The sequence below is a fragment of the Cervus elaphus genome, chromosome 9 (assembly GCF_910594005.1).
Source record: "Cervus elaphus chromosome 9, mCerEla1.1, whole genome shotgun sequence".
NCBI lineage: Eukaryota > Metazoa > Chordata > Mammalia > Artiodactyla > Cervidae > Cervus > Cervus elaphus.
The window spans coordinates 51,838,350-51,864,874 of record NC_057823.1 but is presented as its reverse complement, the minus strand read 5'-3'; the positions used below and the strand labels follow the sequence as shown (position 1 = coordinate 51,864,874).

Sequence of the window (26,525 nt, the reverse complement as noted above, 5' to 3'; positions counted from 1 at the left end):
GAGCTTCAGTTTCAGCATCAGTCCTTCCAATGAATATTCGGGATTGATTTCCCTTAGGACTAACTGATTGGATCTCCTTGCAGTCCAAGGGACTCTCAAGAGTCTTCTCCAACATTTCAAAAGCATCAGTTCTTTGGCACTCAGCTTTCTTTATAGTCCAACTCTCACATCCATACATGACTACTGGAAAAACCATAGCTTTGACTATATGGACCTTTGTGAGCAAAGTAATGTCTCTGCTTTTTAATACACTGTCTAGGTTGGTCATAGCTTATCTTCCACGGAGCAAGCATCTTTTAATTTCATGGCTGCAGTCACCATCTGCAGTGATTTTGGAACCCAAGAAAATAAAGTCTGTCATTGTTTCCATTGTTTTCCCATCTTTTTGTCATGAAGTAATGGGACTAGATGCCTTGATCTTCGTTGTTTTTTTTTTTTTTCAGTTTTTTTTTTATTTTTATTATTTTTTTTTTCCAGTGGGTTTTGTCATACATTGATATGAATCAGCCATGGATTTACATGTATTCCCAATCCCGATCCCCCCTCCCACCTCCCTCTCCACCCGATTCCTCTGGGTCTTCCCAGTGCACCAGGCCCGAGCACTTGTCTCATGCATCCCACCTGGGCTGGTGATCTGTTTCACCATAGATAGTATACATGCTGTTCTTTTGAAATATCCCACCCTCACATTCTCCCACAAAGTTCAAAAGTCTGTTCTGTATTTCTGTGTCTCTTTTTCTGTTTTGCATATAGGGTTATCGTTATCACCTTTCTAAATTCCATATATATGTGTTAGTATGCTGTAATGTTCTTTATCTTTCTGGCTTACTTCACTCTGTATAATGGGCTCCAGCTTCATCCATCTCATTAGGACTGGTTCAAATGAATTCTTTTTAATGGCTGAGTAATATTCCATGGTGTATATGTACCACAGCTTCCTTATCCATTCCTCTGCTGATGGGCATCTAGGTTGCTTCCATGTCCTGGCTATTATAAACAGTGCTGCGATGAACATTGGGGTGCACGTGTCTCTTTCAAATCTGGTTTCCTCAGTGTGTATGCCCAGAAGTGGGATTGCTGGGTCATATGGCAGTTCTATTTCCAGTTTTTTAAGAAATCTCCACACTGTTTTCCATAGCGGCTGTACTAGTTTGCATTCCCACCTTCGTTTTTTGAATGCAGAGTTTTAAGCCAGCTTTTTCACTCTCTTCTTTCACCGTCATCAAGAGGCTCTTTAGTTCCTCTTCACTTTCTGCCATAAGGGTGGTGTCATCTGCATATCTGAGGTTGTTGATATTTCTCCCAGCAATCTGGATTCCTGCTTGTGCTTCATCCCTCCCTGCATTTCGCATTATGTACTCTGGATATAAGTTAAATAAGCAGGGTGACAAGATACACTCTTGACGTTCTCCTTTCCCAGTTTTGAACCAGTCTGTTGTTCCATGTCCAGTTCTAACTGTTGCTTCTTGACCTGCATACTGGTTTCTCAGGAGGCAGGTAAGGTGGTCTGATATTCCCATCTCTTTCAGAATTTTCCATGGTTTGTTATGATCCACACTGTCAGAAGCTTTAGTGTAGTCAATGAAGCAGATGTTTTTCTGGAATTTTCTTGTTTTTTCTATCATCCAGGGAATGTTGGCAATTTGACCTCTGGTTCCTCTGCCTTTTCTAAATCCAGCTTGAACATCTGGAAGTTCTAGGTTCACGTACTGTTGAAGCCTGGCTTGGAGAATTTTGAGCATTATTTTGCTAGCATGTGAAATGAGTGCAATTGTTTGGTAGTTTGAACATTCTTTGACATTGCCCTTCTTTGGGATTGGAATGAAAACTGACCTTTTCCCGTCCTGTGGCCACTGCTGTTTTCCAAATTTGCTGGCATATTGTGTGCAGCACTTTTACAGCATTGTCTTTTAGGATTGGAAATAGGTTGGCTGGAATTCTATGACCTCCACTAGCTTTGTTCGTAGTGGTGCTTCCTAAGGCCCCCTTGACTTTACACTCCAGGATGTCTGGTTCTTGGTGAGTAATCACACCATTGTGGTTATCTGGGTCATTAAGATCTTTTTTGTATAGTTCTTCATGTATTCTTACCACCTCTTCTAAATCTCTTCTGCTTCTGTTAGGTCCATACTGTTTCTGTTGTTTATTGTGTCCATCTTTGCCTGAAATGTTCCCTTGGTATCTCTAACTTTCTTGAAGAGATCTCTAGTCTTTCCCATTCTGTTGTTTTCTTCTGTTTCTTTGCACTGATCACTGAGGAAGGCTTTCTTATCTCTCCATGCTTTTCTTTGGAACTCTGCATTCAGATGAGAACAGCTGCTGTCAGTCATGTGCACAGTTGTGTTTCCAGTGGTAAGAACAGTTCCTGGCATATAGTAATAGATGATCAAACAGCATTTATTGAACGAATGAGCTTGTGAATGAGAATGGATTTTGTTATTACGCTGACTGGGTACACAGGTGCTCATGTTCATACCGCTTGGTTTCCAAAGTAAATGTAATCAAGGTGATTTTCTTTCTTGTTCATTACTTATTAAGTGTCTTCCCACTTCCCCTCAACCATTAATTGGAACCTTCTAGAGGGAGGCTATTTTTCTCTGGCTTCATTTTATGTGGCTTTGTTTCTTCCTGGCATTTTGTTATTGGAAAGAGGAGTTTGTAGTTATTGGGCTTTGGGCATTGATTTTTAGGTTTTCTGTTATAAGGAAGCAGGCTTTAGTGCATTTGCTTGGAATAAAGACAAACACAGAAGCTCGCCAGAATTGTGAATTTATCTCACTCTGATTTTCTACTGACAATTTTTGCAATACTACCTAAGTACTTGGACAGGGGCATTAGACAAGAATTGACAAATCAACGATGGCCAGATAGATACAGATTCACAGAATGTGAGTAAGTAGCAGGTGGAACAGTCAGGGAATATTGCTTTTTTTCTTTCTGACTGTGGCCTGTTTTTTTTTTGTGTGTGTGTGTGTGGCAATTATTAGTGATATGCGTGAGACCTGGACCAGTTACTGTTTCCCTTGTAGATGGCCTGTAGCCTGCGGAGCTGCAGGGACTGTGGGCTCAGTGCTGGTGTGCCCACCTGTTAAGTCCTAGGCAGTCCTGCTTTGCTTTGCTTTGCTAAGAATGCACTCCAAGCTCCTAGAGTAAGAAAGGAGCAGGAATCCAGTCATCTTTGTAAATGTTTGGGTCCTAAATTTTACTAGTGCTCAAAGATTTAGATTGCTCCTGGATTTAGAGAATGAAATCATAGGCATGAACATGAGCAGGAAAGGGTGTCTGGAGCGGAGTAAGCCAGCAGACATGGGCTTAAATCCCAGAAAAGGTTCTGTGTTTATTGAGAACGGTAGCCCTACAAGTTCTGGTCTCTACTCATTTCCAAGACTCCCTTTCTCACAGCTAAAGCTGCCTTTTCCTTTTTGTCTCTAAGTACCTGGTTATCTTACCTTGCTTTAGATATTGTTGACTCTTCACTGTTTATAAAGCTCAGAAAAGGAAGATATTGGATAGCTCTTTGTCAGTTCTCTCCTTTGCTTATTTTCCTTCTTTGAAGGACTTAGACTTGTGGTTAATTCGGGAGTATTTGGTCACACTTGTTACTACTAAGTCAGTATCTTAACTTGCTATCATTACTGACCATCCTTTATCCATCCGGGGGTAATCTTTATGTTTAAATTTATTTAGAAGTCCACTTTTAGTGAATTCCTCTTTCCTTTTTTTTTTTTGGTTGTTGTTTTAATGCAGGAATTTCAGCTATATGTCAGCAAGACAAGTATTTGAAGATTCTGCTACCAAGAGGTAATTTTTTCTCTGGGCTCAGAAATCATTACTACTCCTCACTTCTTTCACCTCTCCCTTCAGTCTTTTCTGAGCTAAATGATGATCTCTGTTCCTTTAATCTTCTCTCACTTGTTCTGTTTCCTGGTCCTCCTGTTGTTTCCACAATTCTTGTTCAAAGGAGTATTTTCTTTCAGAATTTTAACAGCTTTCTGGCTAGGATTGCAGGTAACATGTTAGGCTCCATCTCCTTTTCCCCCAGGCTATATAAGGGTTGTATGTGTGCGTGTGATTGTAGAAATGTGGTTGGGATGGGTAAAATGCAGTTACCCTTTCCCATCCCGTGTTCACTGTCATCCATAATCCTGAATCATTTAAAGGTGCATCAGCCAGTGAGCCCCCAGGCTCGGGGTGGTGATGATGGCCTGTTTCAGACAGCTTATCAGGCTACCTATTTCTTTTTTTTTAGATTGACTTTTTGTTGTTGTTGTTGTTGTTTGGTTAAAAAGTAAACCAACTCATATGTCTTTTTATTTTGATTTGCATTGATTGTCTGTCCTTAAATCCCAAGTGAGAACTTCTTTAAAACCAGTTGCCAGTGTTTGTGTTCGCAAGGATTTGGAGGGTCAGGCCTCCCAGTTCTTCTTCACCTGTGTGTCTGATAGAATAATCAACCGCTGTATACACAGCTCTCAAATGTCTCTTCTCTCTTACACATGCATGCATGCATGCACACACGTGAACACATTCTTTTTTCTGAGGAATGGACGCTTCTCTAAGAGGAATCCATCTTGTTTCATGCAAATAACCTCCATTACAGCAAAATTCAGGAGACAGACTTTGAGAAAGGTAGAATTGGGAAGTTTTTTTTTTTTTTTCCCCTAGAAGACCTCAAAGCTCTTAAAATAAACCTTAAAAAACCTGCTACTCATAGCCTCAACTCTGAGAACAGACAAATTGCAAACCTGGTGCAGTGAGACTCTCCTTTTCTCTTCTGATCTTTTCCCTTTTTCTCTCTCAATTTATTTTAACATCCTCTTTCATGGTCTTACCTAGAAAGTTGATTCAGTCCTTCATTGCCAGCTCTTAGCAGGAGAAGCAGCAGGGTTTCTGGCCCTAATTTATGGTTTATATTTCTTCTCCATTCTCTTTCTTGGCCACCCCAGTTCCTCATCTCCTAGCACCTTACTGATCCCTCCCCCTTTAGAATGACAGTGACATGTAGCTTTGGAATTTGATGTTGTCAGTACTCGCCTAATGATTTGGGTGGAATTTGGCAGCCTGTTTTGTGCATGTGCTGCTAGATAAGGAAATGGGGCTTTTCTCTCTTGGTACCTTCTTTCTTTCCTTGTGCCTGCCCAGTCCTGGTGAGCCTTGTAGCCAGGGGGAAGGGAGAACCTGATTAAATAGGGTATTAACTTAGGAAGCTACAAAATAGCATTTCAGAGCAAGAAGTCAGGGAGTTTCCCTGCAGTTCCCCTTGGAAGGAGGTGACCTTTCAGTTACTTTTTTCAACATCTTTGGGGGCCCATTTGAAGAGAGCTGAAGCAATAGTTAGGACTAAGCAAAGAAAATGAATTTGGAGCCAGAATAGTTTAAAAAGAAGCTTAAAAAACCAGAACCTGCTGAGACATAATAAATAGGTGTTTGAGTTTTGTTCTCTTCTTACTCCATCCTTTTTTGCCTTTGTTTTTGGTTTCCTTCCCAAGACTTAGAGACTCTGTTATTCCCTTGATAGTGGAATGAGGATCCTACTGGTGACAGCTTGCTGGTATTCAGGCAGGTAGAAGGAGCTGAGGTGGACTCCCTTCACGTACTGCTAAATCCAGGAGTTTTGGGTTGTCTAGGGAAGGGTAAACTTTCCGTTTTTATATTCCTTTGCATTCTCCCTAGTATTCTTTGGGACTGATTGTATTTTCCAGATGATTCTCTCTGAGAAATGGGGAAAGAGGAAATTTTCTGGACAGTTTTTGCCAGGCTTTCTGAGCAGTTGGAGCATCATGCCAAAGATACATGGGTTTATCTCCTTAAGATCTTCTCTAGGCCCCCAGTTTGTTTGGGGAGGCTGACAGTTTGGTATAGGTAAGAGCTTGGACTTAGGAGTCAGATCTGCTTTCAAATTCTGACTTTGCCACCGATTAGTTCTGTGACCTTGGAAAAGTGACCTTACCTCTATGAGTCTTAGCTTTTTGAAACGTAATGGAGGGTAACGATGGTGCCTCTACATAGGACTTTTGTGAGTCCAATGTCTTGTGAATAAATACTTTGTAAAATGTTAGCTGTAATTGTAATTTTAAGAAACTGGTAGAATATTAGATTGAAACTTCTAGGCAAGAGACAATAGGTAGGAAGTTGCTAAAAAAAAAAAAACCAGCTATGATGGAAGATAGGTTGAGGGAGAGGAAAAACCATTTAGCAAAAAGAAAAGGAGGAGAACGTTGGGTACTGTAATGAGTTACCTGTTGTTTTACTACATTAGTAAATCCCAAGTCTTCCCCTTTGTTAATCCAGCCAGTTGATAATGTCCTCCATTACCAGGACATTATTATTTTTAAAATGTACTGCTTTGTTTCGCCACCTGCACTTTGCAGTGTTATAAATAATTAAAGCTCACCGCACTTGTCAGAATAGGTTCAAAAAGTGCATTTTGGGATGCTGTACCTTGACAATGTGTTTATTAGCTTGTTTGTTAATTCCAGGATTGGTTAACTTGAGGCACCTCTGTGCCAGCCTGCTCACACCAATACTCATCTTGAAGACTTCAGCAGAGGGGCTCAGTGTGGTGGTGTTTTTTCTGTGTCCCTGAGAAGTCATCAAGTGGTCAACAAGGAAGCAGAGAATAGTTCTTGCAGCTGATATACTCTTCCCCAAATGTGTTTGTGTGGGAAAGAACAAATCATGGGCCGAATGGAACAGAGCAACAGAGGTTAGGAGCTTCTTGATGTTCTGGAAAATAGTCAAGTGCAAACAAATCAATTAGATGAAAACCTTTGTGAGACACTTTGGTTTGCATTTTCATCAAAACATTGGACTGTGGGCTGTTTCTGTCCATTCCTGGTAATTGGAACAAATGTTCATTTTGCCTCTGATAAGCGTTTGCTCTGACATGGGAGTAGGAGGAGGAGAGACTTTTCTGGGGGCGTTGCTGTAGAGGAGCTGTCAGTGCCCATTGCTTCAAGTCTTGGCAGGGTCTCCTGTCAGACAGTGCACATGTCTGGCTTGGGGAGGCTGTGTGCAGAAAAGGAGCAAGGCACAGGTCTCAAGTGCAGAGGTAGAGAGTCACAAGGACCCAGGTTCACAGGCTGACTTTGTTAACTACTAGCTGGATGTGTTAATTTCCTGTGTCTGCTGTAAAGGGTTAAAATAAGCCTGATGACTTAAAACAGCAGAGATTTATTCCTTTCTAGTTTTGGAGGGCAGAAATCTGAAGTCAGTATCACTAGGCTGAAATCAGCATATTGGCAGGGCTGCACTCCCTCCAAAGGCTTTGGGGCAGAATCTGTTCCTTGCTTCTTCCAGCTTCTGGTGGCTGCTGGCATTCATTGGCTTGTGGCTACATCACTCCATTCTTTACGTTCAGTATCTTCAAACCTCTGCTCTGTTTTCACATCACCTTCTCTTCCGTGCCTGTGTCAAATCTCCCTTTGTCTCTTTCTTACAAGAACATTGTGATTGTAAGGAATCACACTGTGATTGTGTGTGTAGGGTCTACTCAGATAATCTGAGATAATTGTTTTAAGATGCTTAATCACATCTGTGAAGACCTTTTTTTCTTATAAGGTATATTTGCAGGTTCCAAAAATTAGGACCTGATATCTTTAGAGGGCTTCTAGACTTTCACCAATGTTTTCTTCCTTATCTTTAAAATGGTAATTGTATCTTCTGAAATAATTTCCATGGAGCTTATGAAATCTTGCTTGCCAGACACTCAGCACAGTGCCGAATACATAGTTGGTGCCTAGTACCTAGTAAATATTCTTTTATCGAGGGGAGGTATTTTAAAATTTTATTATTGAAATATTGTTTTAAGTGTTGTGCCAGTCTCTGCTGTACAGCAGAGTGACTCAGTTATCAGTTCAGTCGCTCAGTCGTGTCCGAGTATTTGCGACCCCATGGACTGCAGCACACCAGGCTTCCTTGTCCATCACCAACTCCCAGAGCTTATTCAAACTCCTGTCCATCCAGTTGGTGATGCCATCCAACCATCTCATCCTCTGTCATCCCCTTCTCCTCCTGCCTTCAATCTTTCCCAGCCTCAGGTTCTTTTCCAGTGAGTCAGTTCTTTGCATCAGGTGGCCAAAGTATTGGAGCTTCAGCATCAGTCCTTCCAATGAATATTCGGGATTGATTTCCCTTAGGACTAACTGATTGGATCTCCTTGCAGTCCAAGGGACTCTCAAGAGTCTTCTCCAACACCACAGTTCAAAAGCATCGATTCTTTGGCACTCAGCTTTCTTTATGGTCCAACTTTCACATCCATACATGACTACTGAAAAAACCATAGCTTTGATTAGATGGACCTTTGTTGGTAAAATAATATCTCTGCTTTTTAATATGCTGTCTAGGTTGGTCATAGCTTTTTTTCCAAGGAGCAAGCATCTTTTAATTTCATGGCTGCAGTCACTATTTGCAGTGATTTTGGAGCCCCCCAAAATAGCCTTTGACTGTTTCCATTGTTTCATCATCTATTTGCCGTGAAATGATGGGACCAGATGCCATGACCTTTGTTTTTCTGAATGTTGAGTTTAGAGCCAACTTTTTCACTCTCTTCTTTCACTTTCATCAAGAGGCTCTTTAGTTCTTCTTCACTTTCTGCCCTAAGGATGGTGTCATCTGTGTATCTGAGGTTATTGATATTTCTTCCTGCAGTCTTGATTCCACATTGTGCTTCATCCAGCCCAGCATTTTGCATGATGTACTCTGCATATAAGTTAAATAAGCAGGGTGACAAGATACACCCTTGATGTTCTCCTTTCCCAATTTTGAACCAGTCTTTTCCATGTCTGGTTCTAACTGTTACTTCTTGACCTGCGTACTGGTTTCTCTGGAGGCAGGTAAGGTGGTCTGATATTCCCATCTCTTTCAGAATTTTCCATGGTTTGTTATGATCCACACTGTCAGAAGCTTCAGCGTAGTCAGTGAAGCAGAAGTAGATCTTTTTTTGGAATTCTGTTGTTTTTTCTATCATCCAGCGGATGTTGGCAATTTGATCTCTGGTTCCTCTGCCTTTTCTAAATCCAGCTTGAACATCTGGAAGTTCTAGGTTCACGTACTGTTGAAGCCTGGCTTGGAGAATTTTGAGCATTATTTTGCTAGCGTGTGAAATGAGTGTAATTGTGTGGTAGTTTGAACATTCTTTGGCATTGCCCTTCTTTGGGATTGGAATGAAAACTGACCTTTTCCAGTCCTGTGGCCCCTGCTGAGTTTTTCAAATTTGCTGTCATATTGTATGCAGCACTTTCACAGCATCATCTTTTAGGATTTGAAATAGGTTAGCTGGAATTCCATCACCTCCACTAGCTTTGTTTGTAGTGATGCTTCCTAAGGCCCACTTGACTTCGCATTCCAGGATGTCTGGCTCTAGGTGAGTGAGCACACCATTATGATTATCTGGGTCGTGAAGATCTTTTTTATACTGTTTCTATGTGTTCTTGCCATCTCTTAATATCTTCTGCTTCTGCTATGTCCATACCATTTCTGTCCTTTATTGTGCCCATATTTGCATGAAATGTTCCCTTGGTATCTCTAATTTTCTTGAAGAGATCTTTGGTCTTTCCTATTTCTATTGTTTTCCTCTATTTCTTTGCGTTGATCACTGAGGCAGGCTTTCTTATCTCTCCTTGCTATTTTTTGGAACTCTGCATTCAAATGGGTATATCTTTCCTTTTCTCCTTTACCTTTCACTTCTCTTCTTTTCTCAGCTGTTTGTAAAGCCTCCTCAGACAACCATTTTGCCTTTTTGCATTTCTTTTTCTTGGGGATGGTCTTGATCACTGCCTCCTGTACAATGTCATGAACCTCCGTCCATAGTTCTTCAGGCATTCTTGTCTATCAGATCTAATCCCTTGAGTCTATTTGTCACTTGCATTGTATAATCGTAAGGGATTTGATTTAGATCATACCTGAATGATCTGGTGCTTTTCCCTAATTTGTTCAATTTAAGTCTGAATTTGGCAGTAAGGAGTTCATGATCTGAGCCACAATCAGCTCCACAATCAGGTCTTGTTTTTGCCAGCTGTATAGTTCTTCTCCATCTTTGGCTGCAATGGATATAATCATTCTGATTTCAGTATTGACCATCTGGTGATGTCTATGTGTAGAGTCTTCTCTTGTGTTGTAGGAAAAGGGTTTTTTGCTCTGACCAGTATGTTCTCTTGGTAAAACTTTGTTAGCCTTTGCCCTGCTTCATTTTGTACTCTAAGGCCAAATTTTCCTGTTACTCCAGGTATCTCTTGACTTCTAGTTTTGCATTCCAGTCCCCTGTAATGAAAAGGACATCTTTTTTGGGTGTTAGTTCTAGAAGGTCTTGTAGGTCCTCATAGAACCATTCCAACTTCAGCTTCTTCAGCATTACTGTTTGGAGCATAGACTTGGATTACTGTGATATTGAATGGTTTGCCTTGGGAAACGAACAGAGAGCATTCTGTTGTTTTTGAGACTGCATCCAAGTACTGCATTTTGGACTCTTTTGTTGACTGTGAGGGCTACTCCATTTCTTCTAAGGGATTCTTGCCCACAGTAGTAGATATGATAGTCATCTGAGTTAAGTTCTCCAGTCCATTTTAGTTCACTGATTCATAAAATGTCAATGTTCACTCTTGCCATCTCTTGTTTGACCACTTACAGTTTACCTTGATTCAGGGACCTTACATTCCAGGTTCCTATGCAATATTGTTCTTTACAGCATTGGACTTTACTTCCATCAGCAGTCACATCCACAACTGGGTGTTGTTTTTCCTTTGGCTCTGTCTCTTCATTCTTTCTGGAGGTATTTCTCCACTGTTATGCAGTAGCATATTGGGCACCTACCAACCTGGGGACTTCATCTTTCAGTGTCCTCCCTTTTTGCCTTTTCATGGTGTTCATGAGGTTCTCAAGGCAAGAATACTGAAGTGGTTTGCCGTTCCCTTCTCCAGTAGACCTTGTTTTGTCAGAACTCCCTACCATGACTTGTCCGTCTTGGGTGGCCCTACATGGCATGGCTTGAGTCAGACAAGGCTATGGTTCATGTGATCAGTTTGATTAGTATTCTGTGATTGTGGTTTTCATTCTGTCTACCCTCTGATAGATAAGGATACAAGGCTTATGGAAGATTCCTGATGGCAGAGACTGACTGAGGGGGAAACTGGGTCTTGTTCTCATGGGCGGGTCTGTGCTCCGTAAATCTTTAATCCAATTTTCTGTTAATCTTCAGTGCTGTTCCCTTCCTGTTGTTTGACCTGAGGCCAAACTATGCTGGAGATAGTGAAGATAGTGGAAACTTCCTTCAAAAGGTCTGTGCGCACACTGCTGCACTCAGTTATATACCCATATATATATATGTTCTTTTTATATATATTCTTTTCCGTTATGGTTTACCCAGTGAACCCCCACAGCTCAGATATGGGACTTGTAAACCCATGGGCCAGGACTTGAACTCAGCCAAAACTCAGACTAGGGCTTGAACCCATGGTCTTTTGATTGAGATCACATACCTGGTTTCAGGACTTAATGAAGCTCAGGTTCTTTATATCTCACCACAGAAAAAATTCAGAGGCTAAGTGATAGATAAGAAGTGGGTTTATTTAGAGAGAAACACACGCCTGAGAGTGATGGACATCTCAGAAGGCAAAAGGCCCTAAAATATGGCGTAGTTAGTTTTTATGGGTTGGGTAACTTCATAGGCTAATGAGGGGGAGGGTTATTCCTACCTTTTGGGGGAAGGGAGTGGAGATTTCCAGGATGTAGGCCACTGCCCACTTTTTGATCTTTGGTTGGTTTTGGATCTGTCATGGTGCTGGTGGGTACCTCCTTTAGCATATGCTAATGTATTACAATGCGTGTATAATGAGACTCAAGGTCTTCTGAAAGTCAGATCTTCCACCATCTTGGACCTAATTGGTTCTAACCAGTTTTTCTTACAACTTATAGCTGTGTCATTCTTCTTTTTTTTTTTTTTATCCAGTACTATGTATTGATGAAGCCATTCCTTCCCTTTCTGATTTCAAGTGCCATCCTTGACACGAACTAAACTCATGTGGGAGTTTTACTAATGCATGTTCACAGACCCACCCCAGGACCAGAATCTCTGGGAATAGGATCCACCCGTATTTGGAGACCAGTGCCTTAGAGCCTTACTACACTGGCTGGCCGGAGGACCAGCAGTGTAGTCATCACCCCAGAGCTGTGCATGTGTGCTCAGTAGAGTCTGACTCTGGGGCCCCATGATCCACAGCCCACCAGGCTCCTCTGTCCATGGGATTTTTCTGGCAAGAATACTGGAGTGGGTTGCCATTTCCTTCTCCATAGCTGTGTCATTCTTTTAAAGGTTGTGTTCTGCCCCTTTCCCTCCTGTTTCACCAGGAGATTGGATTGGATATAGTTTGCTCTGCTATAGAGTAATGTTTGTCCATTTTAAATGTAATAATTTGCATCTACCAACCCCACACTCCCAGTGACTATTCTTATTTATGTACATATATCTTACTACTATTATTATTTAGCCATCTTGTGTGAAAGAGAGATGAATAGTTCCTTAAGACTTTGACTTGGGACATTCTCCCCCCACCACCCCCAGTCATTGTTCCCATATCCCTAGGATCTTTGACCATCCACCACAGTGAGCAGCTGTGTCCTCAAGGCCACTCTATTACCAGTCTTCCATTATCCTTTCTCAGTGCATGTGCTAATCATTAGGAGCAGGCCTCACCCTTTTGTTGATGTCCCTTCAAAATTCACATGTTGAAACACTAACCCTTGGTATGGCAGTATTTGGAATAAAGAAGTATTGGGTTGGCCGAAAAGTTCATTTGAGTTTTTCTGTAAGTTGGTACAAAAAACCCAAATGAACTTTTTGACCAGTCCAATAATTTGGAAGCAGTTATTAAAGTTAAATGAGGTAGTAAGGGTGGGGCCCTAATTTGATAGGATTTTGGTCTTTATAAGAAGAAATACCAGAGAATTCTTTTTTTTACCTCATCATTCAAGTACACTGAGATGCCATGTGAGGCCTGGAAAATGTCACTGTGTAGAAGCCTAGAAGTGAGCTCTCAGTAGAAACAATAGCAGCAAGAACCTTGATCTTGGACTTCTAGTCTCCAAAACTATGAGAAAATAAGTTTCTCATGTTTAAGCCACCCATTGTGTGGCATTTTGTTATGATAGTGTTAGCAGACTAATATGGGGGGTGTAATCTGGTTCACACCTGCTTCTGCTCAGATACCTGAGGAGAAGCTTGGGCTCTGTAAATGATTTCCAGTTACCATTCAAGACAGTTTGCTGTGTTGCTGTTTTCCCATGGATAATTGTAACTCCATAATGAAGCATAGAAGAATATTATTTTTACAGTGATATTTAGTATCTGATAGCTGTTAGCCAAAAGGTACGTGTCCCCAGCGAGGTACTGTAAATACGTTATATCTGTTCCATTACCTGCTGTTTCACAAACATATCCCTGAAGCATTTTGATCTTGTTTTTCATACTTGTCTTCAAGTGAGGAATTGTTCTGATTTGCAACTTTGGGGGATAATTACTACGTTCATTAATTTCTGTTCTTTTCTCCCCTCCATTTATTACTGCTTTCTTGAGAAAATTTTTGTCTAAATCTACACTAAGTGAAAACAAGTCACTTGATTAAAGGGTGTTTTATAACAGTGGTTTCTTCAGCTTCCTTGGCATACTGATGGGAGGGCTATGAAAGCATCTTCTTACCTGCGGTTGAAGGTCTCCCTGGTCTGGGCTCAGATGAGTAAGAGGCTTTTGGGAAACCTCTGACCTCAGGCTTCATTGCAGAGTGTTTATTTATTTATTTTTTTGCACTGGGGTATTCCTGGGCTAAGGGCAGGAGAGGCTGGTTTTCTTCCTTTCAGAGATTCAGTCATAGACATTAACCGGACATGTGTTATGTACTGGACATCGTGTATAGCGTTGTCGGAAACACGGTTCTCCACTTATAGAGATGCTCAGTACATCTTGACTAGGAGAATGTGTGGCTAGATAGAGTGGTCTTTGCCTTCAGAAAGACTGAAGGGGCAGGCAGGGCTTCATTGGCTGGGGGCTAGAGGATGATGAAGGGTGCTGTAACCTCCCTGGAAGTTGGGAACAGAATTGGGAGCATCCTGTTGGGGCCATGATGCCCTAGCACTTGGATCTATAGGAGGAAATGGTAGAGGAGAAAGGCTGTGTTGAGGATAGATTATTTTGCATTTAGTTTTTTCTGGTACTTTGGCTTCATGAGTCCCTTCTTTTCATTGTAGACTGGGACTGTTACATATGTTCCTTGTAAGTGCAGATGCTTCATAAATGTCAAGTGATCGCCCATGACAGTTGAGGGAGGAGGTAGAAAGGTAGTAGCTGAGACAAGTTGGCCGAGGCTAGGGCAGAAGCAGAGATGTATGTGAATTAGATGCCCGGGAAAAGAAGTGAAGAAGGGAAGAAAGCAGAAGCCAGGAAAGGATTTGAATTAATCTGGAACTGAATGGGAGCCCAGTTTAGAGAAGTCTGATCTAGGATAGATATTCAGGGAAAGAGCAATGGAGAGGGATTTCTATCTCAGAATGAGGAAGGACAGAGAGTAGTTAGCTTGTGATACTAAGGAAAAGGGGACACTGAGAGGAATGACTTAATTCCTTTCTGTACCACCCACACACCTATGTATCTCTCCTTTATGGCACTTGTCATACTTTCTGGCAATTATTTGTTCATGTGCTTTTCCTTCTCCGAGAAGATAGAAGGGGCTCAGTCATCTCTGTATTTTAATTATCTAACACTGAGTCCATCACATAGCATGTGCTGCACAGGTAACTGATGAACATTCTTGAGGTTAAGGCCTGGGTGAGCCATCCATCAAGAACTGAAATGTAGTGGGTTCAGATGGGGCAGAGGGTACATGAGCATGTAACTGACTTTGTTGGGGGTGAGTGGGATAGAAGTGAAAAGTGAGATTGACACAATCTAAATCTTACAAGAATTTACCAAACACTTCTGTGTCACGTTATCTGGGCATAGTCCCTATCCTTACGATGCTTAAGGCCTAGCAGTGGAGGAGGAAAACTGGATAAGAGAAAGTGTAGTAGGTGCAATGAAAAGAAAAGTATGAGTGCTATATCAGTGCCTAATGGAGTCTAGTGAGGAGGGTCAGCCAAGGCCTCCTGGATGAAATGTCTTTTAGAGTGAGTAGCAAACCTTTAAGGTGAGTAGGAATTTTTCAGATAAAGAGGAGAGGGAATAGAACTCCAAGGAGACATGTGTGAAGGCCTGGAGGTAGAAAGTTCCATAAGACCAGCTGTAGATAGGGTGAGAAAACAGAGAAGCTGCAGATGTTGATTGGGGCTTGATATGGTGGAAGGCCTGGCTATGGAGTTTGGCCTTTTCCCTGAGGGCCCTGGAAGAACATTAAATGGTTTCAGGCAGGGGAAGGGTGGGATCACATTCATGCTCTGTCTGTAGAATAATCCATCTGACATTTTATCAAAGTGTATACTTGTGCTTTGCTGATCTTTTATCCTCTGACACTGCAGCAAAGTCTGTCCATTTGCTCTAAATCACTGAGTGCAAGAGCCTGAAGAGAGTGTGGCCTGCCCCAGACCCGAGTTCCTGGTGTTTGAACCCGGAGCCCAGCCTGTGTGGCTGAGCATGTGGTGTTCAGCACTGTAGCTCCCACCTCTTCTGCAGGTCCTTCCACCCTCACCTCAGTGCCCCCTTCACAGCAGCTTAAAATTCCTGTCCTTGTACCTTCCTCAGCTTTGTGCTTTCTACAAACTGAAAATTTTTATGGCAATGTCAAATCAATGGGAAAAGTTTTGAAAAGTAGGATTGAGAAATAAAGACCTCTTTCCCTTTTCTCCCTGTAAGGGAATTTGAAAAATATAGAAATTCTAAGTTATATGTTAAATATCCTTGGGGTTTCGTTTCCTTTCCTTTTGAAAAATTTTTTACATTAACCAAAAATCCGACAGAGATGCTTGTGGGAAGATAATTCCTTTTGGCTGGAGCTTAAGCTCCACATTGTGAGCTTTTTAATTTTCTTTTTTCTGCGGTGAGCTGGGACCCAACTGTGCAGTCACTAGAGCTCATCACAGTCCTGTTGCTGGGTGAGGTATCTCTGTGAATCTGTTTGTTTTCCCCTTGTACCTACCTAATGAAAGCCAAATTAAATCAATTTTAAATCAATGAGGTGAATGACGGGTTTTTCTTTAGAAAAGAAACCACGAGGTCCCAAAGTACTGAAAACAGTAAAAAGTGAAGTTTTTATTTGCGTGTGAGCCGTTAGGCATGACTTTAGTGTCAGACAAATGGGAAGTGCTGTTAAAGTAGTATTTGGAAATATGCTGTCTCATGGAGATGAGGGAGAGTTGCTTTTCTCTCTGCCCTCTTTTCATAGTTTGTGTAGCCTGTATGTGCCCAGCAGCTTGCACAGGTATCTAGTACATTGAGATCCCAGGGACACCTGAATGACTGGAGGGATGGTCTTGAGCAGGACCATCTTTCTGTCTTGTTGCCACATCCCTCCAGCCTCTCAGTCTACTTGTTTGTTCATTGCTTCATTCGTTTATTCAATATACAATTATTCCTTCTGGGCTTTTGTGTGGACCCCTGGTAAGGAATGGGATGAAGGGAAGTTCTCAATGAATTGAGGCTAAGAGCCATGGCTCGATGTCCCCTTCTTCTTCATTGCGTTTTATCCCTTTTTTGGGGATGTTGTTTTCTAAGCTGCTTTCAGCACCAACATCATCCTCCTGAAAGTTGCTTTCCTCTGCCTGCTTTGGTGGAAGGAAATGGCTTCTTTTAGGACAGATGGAGTAGGTATGAAGACTCTTTAGCTCAGTGGCTATCCCCATTTGTAAGTCTCCATGGGCTATGAGGGGTGGGGCTGTGAGGGGGCAAGTTTGCTTTGCCTGGGATTTTGATTCCCATAATCATTGGTTTGACTTTGGTCTCTGGGGTCCCAAGGCTTTGGTACTTCTAGAGGACTCTAGGCACCAAACCTTCTCTGCAGCACATATTCCAGTTTGCTATTGTTATTGAATGGGTTCCCTGAGTGACGCTCTTCATCTGAGGAAGAAAGTGGCTTTTATTGAGTGCCTTTTAGAGGGGTTCAGAAGACTGGATTTGGGTTATTCCAGAAACCCTGGGCTTAGAAAAGTAACTAATTAATTAAAACTGTTCATCTTCTGCTTCCTCATTGTGCTCATCAGCTTGGGTTGCCGTCACCTGAGAGGTGGTGGTTGGGGGTGGCGTTAGTAGTTTGGGCAGGTGAACTTGAAGGAAAATAAATAAAATAGTTGGTAGTTAGTGATGGATGGGGGCAGACAGGACGAGGCCTTCTGGGTTTCTGGCTCGTGCAGTTAAAGCTAGGCATTTCTAGAGGAGGATCAGTATAGTATCTCTGGGCATATTGAGTGTGAAAAATACAGAGGAGATTAGAGCAAGGCGTATCCTCGGGGAGAGTGTGCCTGGATTCTCAGGCTGATGTCTTGTTTAAGTTACCCACTTGGGTTTTGGGCCACTGTAGTGAGGGATAATACAGCCCAAATCCAAATTTTGTTTACCAACTAACTCCTACTATTAAAAGATGTTGAAAATTTTCAAGAACTAACAAACTGAACCACAAGGCAAAGGAGTGAGCTCATAAGCAGATTTCATAAACAGTGGTGACCCTCCTATCTTCTTTTTCCTCTCTCTAGTCTCCCTTTCACCATGGTACAGTTCTGAAAAGGAGAGGGATTTCAGAGGGTTGCTTAGACAACCTAAGCTATGTGTTTGAAACCCATCTGACAAAGTGGATTCTTAACATATCACGACGGCACTCCTCTGTAAATCCTTTTCTCCAGCATTGTTGAAATAAATACATGTTCTGAGTTTTAGGCCTCCAGGTCTTCAAAAAAGCAGTCTTGCCTCTGTTTGGGATACTTTTCTCATTGTCTTTGGTTGGTTAATTCCTTTTCCTGTTTCAGGAAGTCCTCTCTGATACCGATTTCCTGAGGGAGATGCCTGTGCTTTCCTGCAGTCAGAGCCTTCTAGCTGGCTCCTTTAGGGCTCTTTCAACCCAGGGCTTACTATAACTACTGATTTACTCATCTATTTCCATTGCCCATCTGGAGGCTCCTGGACAGCAGGACCCCTTTTTACTTAGTCTTTGTATTCTCAGCACCTGGCACATGTCTGGGATGTAGCAGGTCTCAATAAATATGTGCTGAAGGGTGAATAATCTGCTAGTTGGATTTGTTGGAGGTGGTGGCAACTGGATATATGTTCTCTAGTAGGTGGTAAGGGTTTATTCATCTTTCATAGTGAAAAAGTTTTTGATTTTTTGGTAGTTCTTCTGTATGGGAAGGTGAACAAGGTCTTTGCAGAAATATGTTTCTGGATTAGTGTGGCTGTTGAGTGCTCACCTGGGATTGAAATGATTTTGGCGTGGGTGTGAAGCTACAGGTAGTAAGTGAATGGTTTGTCTGGGCTGCGTGGGTGTAGTGCTTTTGTGTTTTTCTGGTTGCTTTCCATGTTTTTATGAGCTGCCACCCAAACATCCAACTTCTCTGAAGCCAGGGTTTGTTACCTGTTGCCTTTCAGGTAAGAGATTGTAGTATCAGCCAGTCTTCGTCTACAGTGTTTTCTGTTGGCATTACCAGGGGCTGTGGTGGCTGTTTTAAGGAGAGCTGCCACAAGAGGAATCCCTGAGCAGTGAGAGACTGAACAGAGATAGAATAATTGGAAAGAACTGCCTCCTACTTTGTGTCAGACCAGGCCCTTTAGGCAAGATAGAAGAAGTAGGAAGGGTGCTGGCTGACAGAAATAAAAATGTAATACCAACTGAGAGGTAAAGGGGTAGTTTTGTAAGGAAACTAGAAAGAACTGGGGTCCCTGCTCTAAGGGTGAGGCAAGCAAGAGCCTTTCGGCATCTGACACACGCTTGATTCTGTCTTACTTATGACCCAGTTGGTTTGGGTTCAGGGCATCTGCTGCCCAAAATGTGGGTTCCAAATGCTTACTGATCCTTAGCTGAATGTGCTCCACTTGGAGGCCAGTTGTGAGACTGATTGTTTCTAGGGTATGTTTACCTGGGCAGGTAGCTGGCATGTTATCCCCTTTCAGCAGATCTGGTGCTCTGACAAGACTAGCTGGCAAGTCATCCTCATGGAGCCTACTGTGGCAGCAGAGACTTCCTGGGGTCCCACTGGCATCACAAGCTCACTCACTGGAACCTAGAGTCTCTTTGCAGGCTCCAGTCTGGGATACTGCTGTTGGTTGAGCTGTGCTCCTGTCAGTTGCAGGCTGATGACTCCTGACAGGCTGGGATGTGATTGGTGGCATCTTGCAGGGCCCTCTGACCCTACTTGCTATCATGAATCCTGTTGTATCCCCCTTGTACACTTGCTTCAGCATCTCATGATATACCACTCTTAAGAACAGATAGCAGATGGAAAAGTCATCTTTCTTGGGTTTATTCCCTGGTGGCTCAGACGGTAAAGAATCTGCCTGCAGTGAGACAGACCCAGGTTCAGTCCCTGGGTTGGGAATATCCCCTGAAGAAGGGAATGGCAACCCACTCCAGTATTCTTGCTTGGAGAATCCCATGGACAGAGGAGCCTGGTGGGCTACAACCATGGGGTTGCAGAGAGTCAGACATGACTGAGCGACTTGCAGTTTTTTCACTTTAAATAATGATAATACATTAAAAAACTTGTAGCCTGGTTTGGCAGTTTTCCTGGCTCAGGATGTGTTTGTTATGTTCTCATTGCCCTGTGGAGACCAGCAGAGCTGTGAAGAGAAATCACTTCATTAGGAGACCCTAGAAGAAAGCTGGGCTCTCCTGGCACTTCCTCAGGGATTCGGGCCCTTCCCCTTCCACAGTCTGCCGGGGCCAGGGCTGGGGACTGCTCCCCAAGGTATGCTGTGTGCCAGTGTCCAGGGATCTTAAGGAATATAATTAAGCAACTAATAGACATGGGAATGTTTAAAGTTAAAGTGTGATTTTGTTGATATTAAGCATAGTTATTTAAATATCAGTTAATTAGTGCTTTTTAATATTGTTTCTTGAACTCAAGTTTGGTTATTGCAGTTGACATAGATACTTGACAAACCCAGTCACTGTGGAGGCGTGGGGCACAGTGAACATGGACTTGGAGGAGAGGAAGAGAGAACACATAATTAACAGCTGTTGAAATAATTCAGCTGTTTCCCTTGCTGATTGCTCTCCTCCTCTGTACTGCTGATGCAGTGAATTTTTAATGGGGTGGGCTCTTGCTGTGCCAATCAGGGTTAGGATGAGGCCTTTTTGATTGTTGGAAGAAAGCTATAAGATTGGGAGGAACACTTTACATTTGAAACTGATGCCATATTCCCCCTTAATCCCAGCACAGGATCTGAGCTTTGGGGTATGCTTTGGTATGAGGGCTGCAACTAGTGTGAAAGCAGAACACTAAAACTATGGACATTATTGACTGGGTAATGAGGTTAAGTCGGGAGATGAGAGTCTTGGGCTGGGGTTCAGCTTATAGAGCTGCAGATAAGCTGAGGTGCCCATAGACAGAGAAGATGCCTCTATGGAGTGGTCAATGAGCCCTCAGAAAGTCTCCTTTCCTGAAAAATCTGCACACCTTCTGGAGTGTCACTGTTATGGATTATGGTGTTTATCTGCTTACCTGGTCATGTCTCCACCCACCCATTCTTTATTTATTTATCGGCCATACTTTTATTGAGAGTCTACTGTGTCCTAGACCCTGCACTAAGATGGAACAGTGGATAAGGAAGGAGTCTTTCCCCTCAGGGAGTTCATATTTACAATGTTTTCAAGATTCATCTATGTTGCAGCATGTATCAGAACTTCATTCATTTTTATGACTGAATAATATATCATTATATGTGTATACCACATTAGAAATCTATTTTAAAAAATTTATTCATCTCTTGATACTTAGGTTATTTCCATGTTTTGGCTGCTGTGAACATTCACATGTTAGTGTCTGAGTTACTGTTTTCAGTTACTTGGATATATACCTAGGATAGTATGATGATTTTATGTTCAGCTTTTGAAGAATTGTCAGACTTTTCCATAGTGACTACATCATTTACATTTTCCACATCTTTGCCAATACTTGTTATTTTCATTAAAAAAAAAAATTGTCCTAATAGGTATCAAGTGATATCTCACTGTAACTTTGATTTGTATTTCCACAATGACCTCTGATACTGAGCATCATTTCCTGTACTTATTGGCCATTCGTATGTTGTCTTTGTAGAAATATCTATTCAAGTTCTTTGCCCATTTTTAAATTGGGTTTTATGTCTTGTTGAGTTGTAGGAGTTGTTTATGTATTCTAGATGTTAAACCCTTATTAGATATGTGATTTGCCAATATTTTCTCTCATTCTGTGGGTTTTCTTTTCATTCTCTTGCTAATGAGAGGCACAAAAGTTTTTAAAATTTTTTAAAAATTAATTTTTTATTGAGGTATAGTTGATAATATGTTACTTTCTACTGTACAGCAAAGTGATACACTTGTACATATACTATTTTATATTCTTTCCTATTATGGTATATTTCGGGATATTGAATATCATTTCCTGTGCTCTACAGTAGGACTTTGTTTATAAAAGTTTAAAAATTTTGATGAAGTTCTATTTATTTATTTATTTATTTCAATTTATTTATTTTTATCACCTGTGGTTTATGTCCTATTTAAACAACTGTTGCTTGATCCAAGGTCAAGCACTTTGGCCCCTACATTTTCTTCCAAGAATGTTATAGTTTTAGCTGTTACATTTAGGTCTCTGATCCATTTTTAGTCAATGGCACCTTTGTTAAAAATCAATTGATGTAATGATGTAAGAGTGTATGTTTATCCTTGTTTCAATATAAGATTATATGTTTATGTGATTTTCATGCAGTTTTGCTTATTGTAACTTTGTGGTAGGTTTTGAAATCAGGATGTGTGAATCCTTCAGCTTTACTGTTCTTCCAGATTATTTTGAGTAGAATACCTTGATTTATTTTTATTTTTGATTGGATTGCATGGTATGTGAAATCTTAGTCCCCAACCAGGGATTAAACCCATGTCCCCCTGCATTTGAAGCATGATGTCTTAACCACTGGACTGCCAGAGAAGTCCCTGGATAGGGTATCTTGAAATTCCATGTGAATTTTAGAATTAGTTTTTTCATTTCTGCAAAAAATGCTTGTGGGATTTTCATAGAGTATGTTAAATAGAGTTTCATAAATAGATGTTTCATAGAGTATGTTAAATCTGTATCTTGACAGACTATGTTGACTCTAATAATACTTTGGGTAGTATTGTCATCTTAATAAAATGAAGTCTTTGAGCTCATGAACCCAGAACATCTTTATATTTATTTAGGTCTTCTTTAATTTCTTTTAGGTCTTTTTATTTCTGTTGTAGTTTTTAGTGTAGAAGTCTTTTGCCTTGGTTAAATCTTTCTCCTTTGATTAAATTTATTCCTAAGTATTTTATTCTTTTTGATATTATTTTAAATGGAATTATTTTCTTAATTTCCTTTTTGGATTGTTAGTGGCTAGTGTATAGAAATACAACTGATTTAAGTTTTGATTTTGTACCTGTGGAATTTATTAGAATAGTTTTTGTTTGTAGATTCTTCAAGATTTTCTTTGTATAAGATAAAGTCACCTGTAAACAGACAGTCTTGCTTCTTCCTTTCTAATATGGATACCTTTTGTTTCTTTTTCTTGCCTAATTGCTTTGGCTGGCTAGAACTTCCAGTATTATGTTGAACCTCAGTGACAAAAGCATCCTTGGGTTATTCCTAATCTTAGAGGAAAAACTTTTAGTCTTTCATCACTGAGTATGTTAGCTGTTGGTTCTTCATATATGACCTTAGTTATGTTAAGAAAGTTCTCTTCTATCCCTGGTTTATTGTTTTTATCATGAAAGGATGTTGGATTTTGTCAAATGCCGTCTCTGTATCAATTGAGATGATGATGTGATTTTTTTTCCCTTCATGCTACCACTGTAATTTACTAAATGGATTAATTTTCATGTGATAAACCACCCCTTATTCCTAGGATAAATCCCACTTGATCATGCTGTATAATCATTTTGAAATGCAGGTGAAGTTGCCTTGCTAGTATTTTGTTGAAGATTTTTCATGTATGTTCATAAGGATATTGGTTCTTATAGTGTCCTTGTTTTGCTTTGGTGTTAGTGTAATTCTGGTCTTACAGAATGGATTAAGAAGTGTTCCCTTTTCTTCTATTTTTGGAAATTTTAGAAGAATTGGCATCTGCTACCCTTCTGAATAGGTATGTTGCTGGGTAATAGGTCATGGGCTTTGTGACATGGGGGTACCAATGTGGAGCTCTGCATCTTTTTTTTTGGTGGAGGGCTCTGCACCTTCATCTTGGCCCCCTGTCTGGGGAGTCAATTATACTGGTGAGGAAGACTGAAGTTGTCTTGTTTAAAAAAAAAAAAAAGGTGAACTTGAGAGTTGGATTTTTTAAGACTGCAGTTGTTTCCTTGTGCTCTTTCTTTCCTTAATTGGTGTATGGTCTTGCTGAACAAGAACAAGACCTCTGTGATCCCAGTCAACAGAACAAATTAGTAGATAAAGGAACAGTTTCTGTGTTGAAAATAGCATATTTTCTAAGTATGTCTTACGTTTTAGGAAGAAAGATTTCATTGCAAGTAGCTTCCCATATTTCTGACTTCATATCTGACCACAGAGATGGCTACAGGTACTTTTTTCAGAGTTCTGGTACTTCATACACATGTGCCATTATGTTCTGCTTCACTCAACAGTTATTGTTCAGTTGCTCAGTCATGTCTGACTCTTTGCGACCCCAGGGACAGCAGCACGCCAGGCTTCCCTGTCCTTCACCATCTCCCGGAGCTTGCTCAAACTCATATTCATTGAGTCAGTGACGCCATCCAACCATCTCATCCTCTGTCGTCCCCTTCTCCTTCTGCCTTCAGTCTTTCCCAGCATCAGGGTCTTTTCTGATGAGTCGATTCTTCACATCATATGGCCAAAGTATTGGGGCTTCAGCATCAGTCCTTCCAATGAATATTTAGGGTTGATTTCCTTTAGGATTGACTGATTTGATCTCCTTGCAGTCCAAGGGACTCTCATGAGTCTTCTCCAACACCACAGTTCAAAAGCAACACTCAGCAGTATTTTATGCATTTTGTTTTCATGTTTCACTATAGTGCATATTTTCACTGACATTATTTTCCATTGTATATTCCACATGACTCCTTTTTAGATTATTGATTTTATTCAACTAACAGATATTTTTTGAGTGTCTGGCACAGTGCTAGGCAATGAGGATCCAGCAGTGGTTTAGGTGGACAATGGTCCCTAACCTTGTGGAGCTCCCAGTCAGATGGGTGGTAATTGTTATAGGCTCATGAAATGAAATTTCACTGACCATGTAACACAGCCTTGGAGAGGATGAGGAGGTTGTATAGTCTCTAGCCCTGGCTCCTATTCCTGCCTTCTAAAAAGCAAGTGAGACCTTGTCAGGGCAGTGGCAGTTTTGCTTGTGAGAAGGCATCTCAGTGAAGCCCAAGATGGGGAGCCCTGGGACCATGGCAGAGTCAGCTATAAAATGGGACTGCCGCAGCAGGGAGAACTGCTGTTTCCTAGGCAATAGTCTGCTTAATATTTTTAGTGTGTGGTCACGGCAGAACTAAATGTGGTTTCTGATCCCAAATTGGTAATAAATGTAGACATATTTAGAGTCAGAAACAATGCATTTTAAATCCTCTGCTCCTTAATTGTCTTGCCAAGTGCTGAGTTTAGGTTTCTTTGTTTCTTGGCTACCTACCCAGCCTCCCACCATCTCTCAGCGAAGGCACCCAGATTTTCTCTGGGTGTTTGGTGGGATTGTGAAAGCCGTAAGTTATGCTCCCTGAGCTGTGTTGAGAAGCATCTGATTTTTGTGTTTCTCCCCACATATGTAAATGTATACATTTTAAAACTCATCCTCCTTTCAAGTTTTTAAGAATCTGGGATTATGAATAGTCTTGGACTCTCAGGCATGTTAAAAATAAAATATGATGTTTCAGTTGCTGACTTACCTGGAAGATAAAGTCAGGGCCAACGTGGTAGTAGCAAGTTCAGTGCTTGGTGACCCGTCCTTGTGCTGCCGCTAAGTATTTCTGTAAGTAAATGCTGTTTTCTTGGGGTTCCTCAATTAGTTTAAGGATCACCCTAATTGTTGCCTTTCTCATGATTTCAGAGTTGTAATTTGTGTCTCCAGTTGCCCATAACAGTATCTATTTTTTCATGGCATATGCCTTAAGAGAGCTTTCTTCTTAATTGTACTGTCTGAGACTCAGATGTGGAAAATCATGCAAGTCATTGATTGTGAGCAAGACAGAAAGCACCTGAGGACAGTGATGGTATCTTTTGTATATTCTGTTATACAGTAAGGTTCCCAGTGTGCTCAGGGGACCTGAGGTACAAGGGACCTGTTTCTAGAGTGTGAATACTGAATGCTTATAATCTAAAGTGCGAGACTGGCTGACACAGAATAAGGGTTACTGTTCTTACTGATTTGCAGATAGTCCATTTGTAACTATGGACTAGAAGTCATACTCTCCTTCCTGTCATAGTCCCACAATGAGGCCCTAACCTTTGCTGGAAGTTTGGAGACAGCAGGCAAAGGAAAGATGAACTCTGATACCTCCCTAGCCCCAGCCTGTGGTGTGTAGATGAGAGTATGAAGTCTCTGGTATTCTTGAGGAGCAGGCTATAAAGAAAGCCCATCATGCTTACTGTTAGCAGATACTAGTTTAAAAGGAGAGGGAAGGAGGTGGCCCTTGCTTCCTGTATAGCAACTGACCCTGTCTAGTGTGGTCCAATCAGTCTCTCTACTAAATTTGCCCATGTTGGTCCTGCCCTCCCTCTTTTTCCCTTAGAGGTAGGAGAGCAGCAGCAGGAAGATAGGCCCGAGTCACCAGGAAGCTGGGCTCTGAAGTGGCTGTTCTTAGTCAGCTCTTCAGTGGGCACTGATGCAGAGCCAGCCAATATTGCTTGAAGCTTTCAATGGAAATGCCTCTGTAGCTGCTAGAGTGTAGTCCAGGTGTGTGGGAAGATTTGCAGCTCAGGGAAGCTGGATCTAAGGAGAGACTTGTTGTCAGAATACATTTCTGTATGGGGGTACAGTCTCACAGTTTTTGTTTATCCTGCCCTTTTCTCTAGCAGTAGTGGTTGGTGAGAGCTACAATCTTCTCAAGCCCTTGGTTTGTGTCAAGCATTGTGCTGTATGCTTCCTATCATCACATCATCTCATTTAATGCTAATAGCCATTCCTACTGAATAGTTGCTGTTAAGTTCCATTTTAGATGCAGGAATTGAAACTCGGAGAGAGGTTAAGCAGCTAGTCCAAAGTCCCACAACTAATTGGGGAGACCTGAGTGGAAATCCAGAACCCACATTCTTTTCATTACATCAGAGTGAAGATGGAGTTGAGTAGAGCTTCTGGTAACCTTGGCTGCTGTCATCAGAAACAGGTTGATCATTCCTAGGATCTCACAGTGGGTCAGGGAGCAAGTATAAGGAGTAGATCT

The 26,525-nt window shown here is 41.4% G+C and overlaps 1 protein-coding gene across 9 annotated transcripts in view; it reads left to right on the top strand.

The window, feature by feature from the left end:
• SIL1 (SIL1 nucleotide exchange factor) overlaps nucleotides 1-26,525 on the top strand; it is a 237,142-nt gene that overhangs the window by 22,349 nt on the left and 188,268 nt on the right. For 4 of the 9 annotated variants that reach the window (XM_043912896.1, XM_043912897.1, XM_043912898.1 and 1 more), the window contains exon 2: nucleotides 3,748-3,801. The exons of 4 other annotated variants lie outside the window; for them this stretch is intronic. In XM_043912896.1, the coding sequence (XP_043768831.1) occupies nucleotides 3,761-3,801 (41 nt within the window). In that variant the 5' untranslated portion in view covers nucleotides 3,748-3,760. Of the gene's footprint in view, nucleotides 1-3,747; nucleotides 3,802-11,217; nucleotides 11,274-26,525 lie in introns of those variants that run through there. One more of the 9 variants, XM_043912899.1, reaches the window with a different exon arrangement.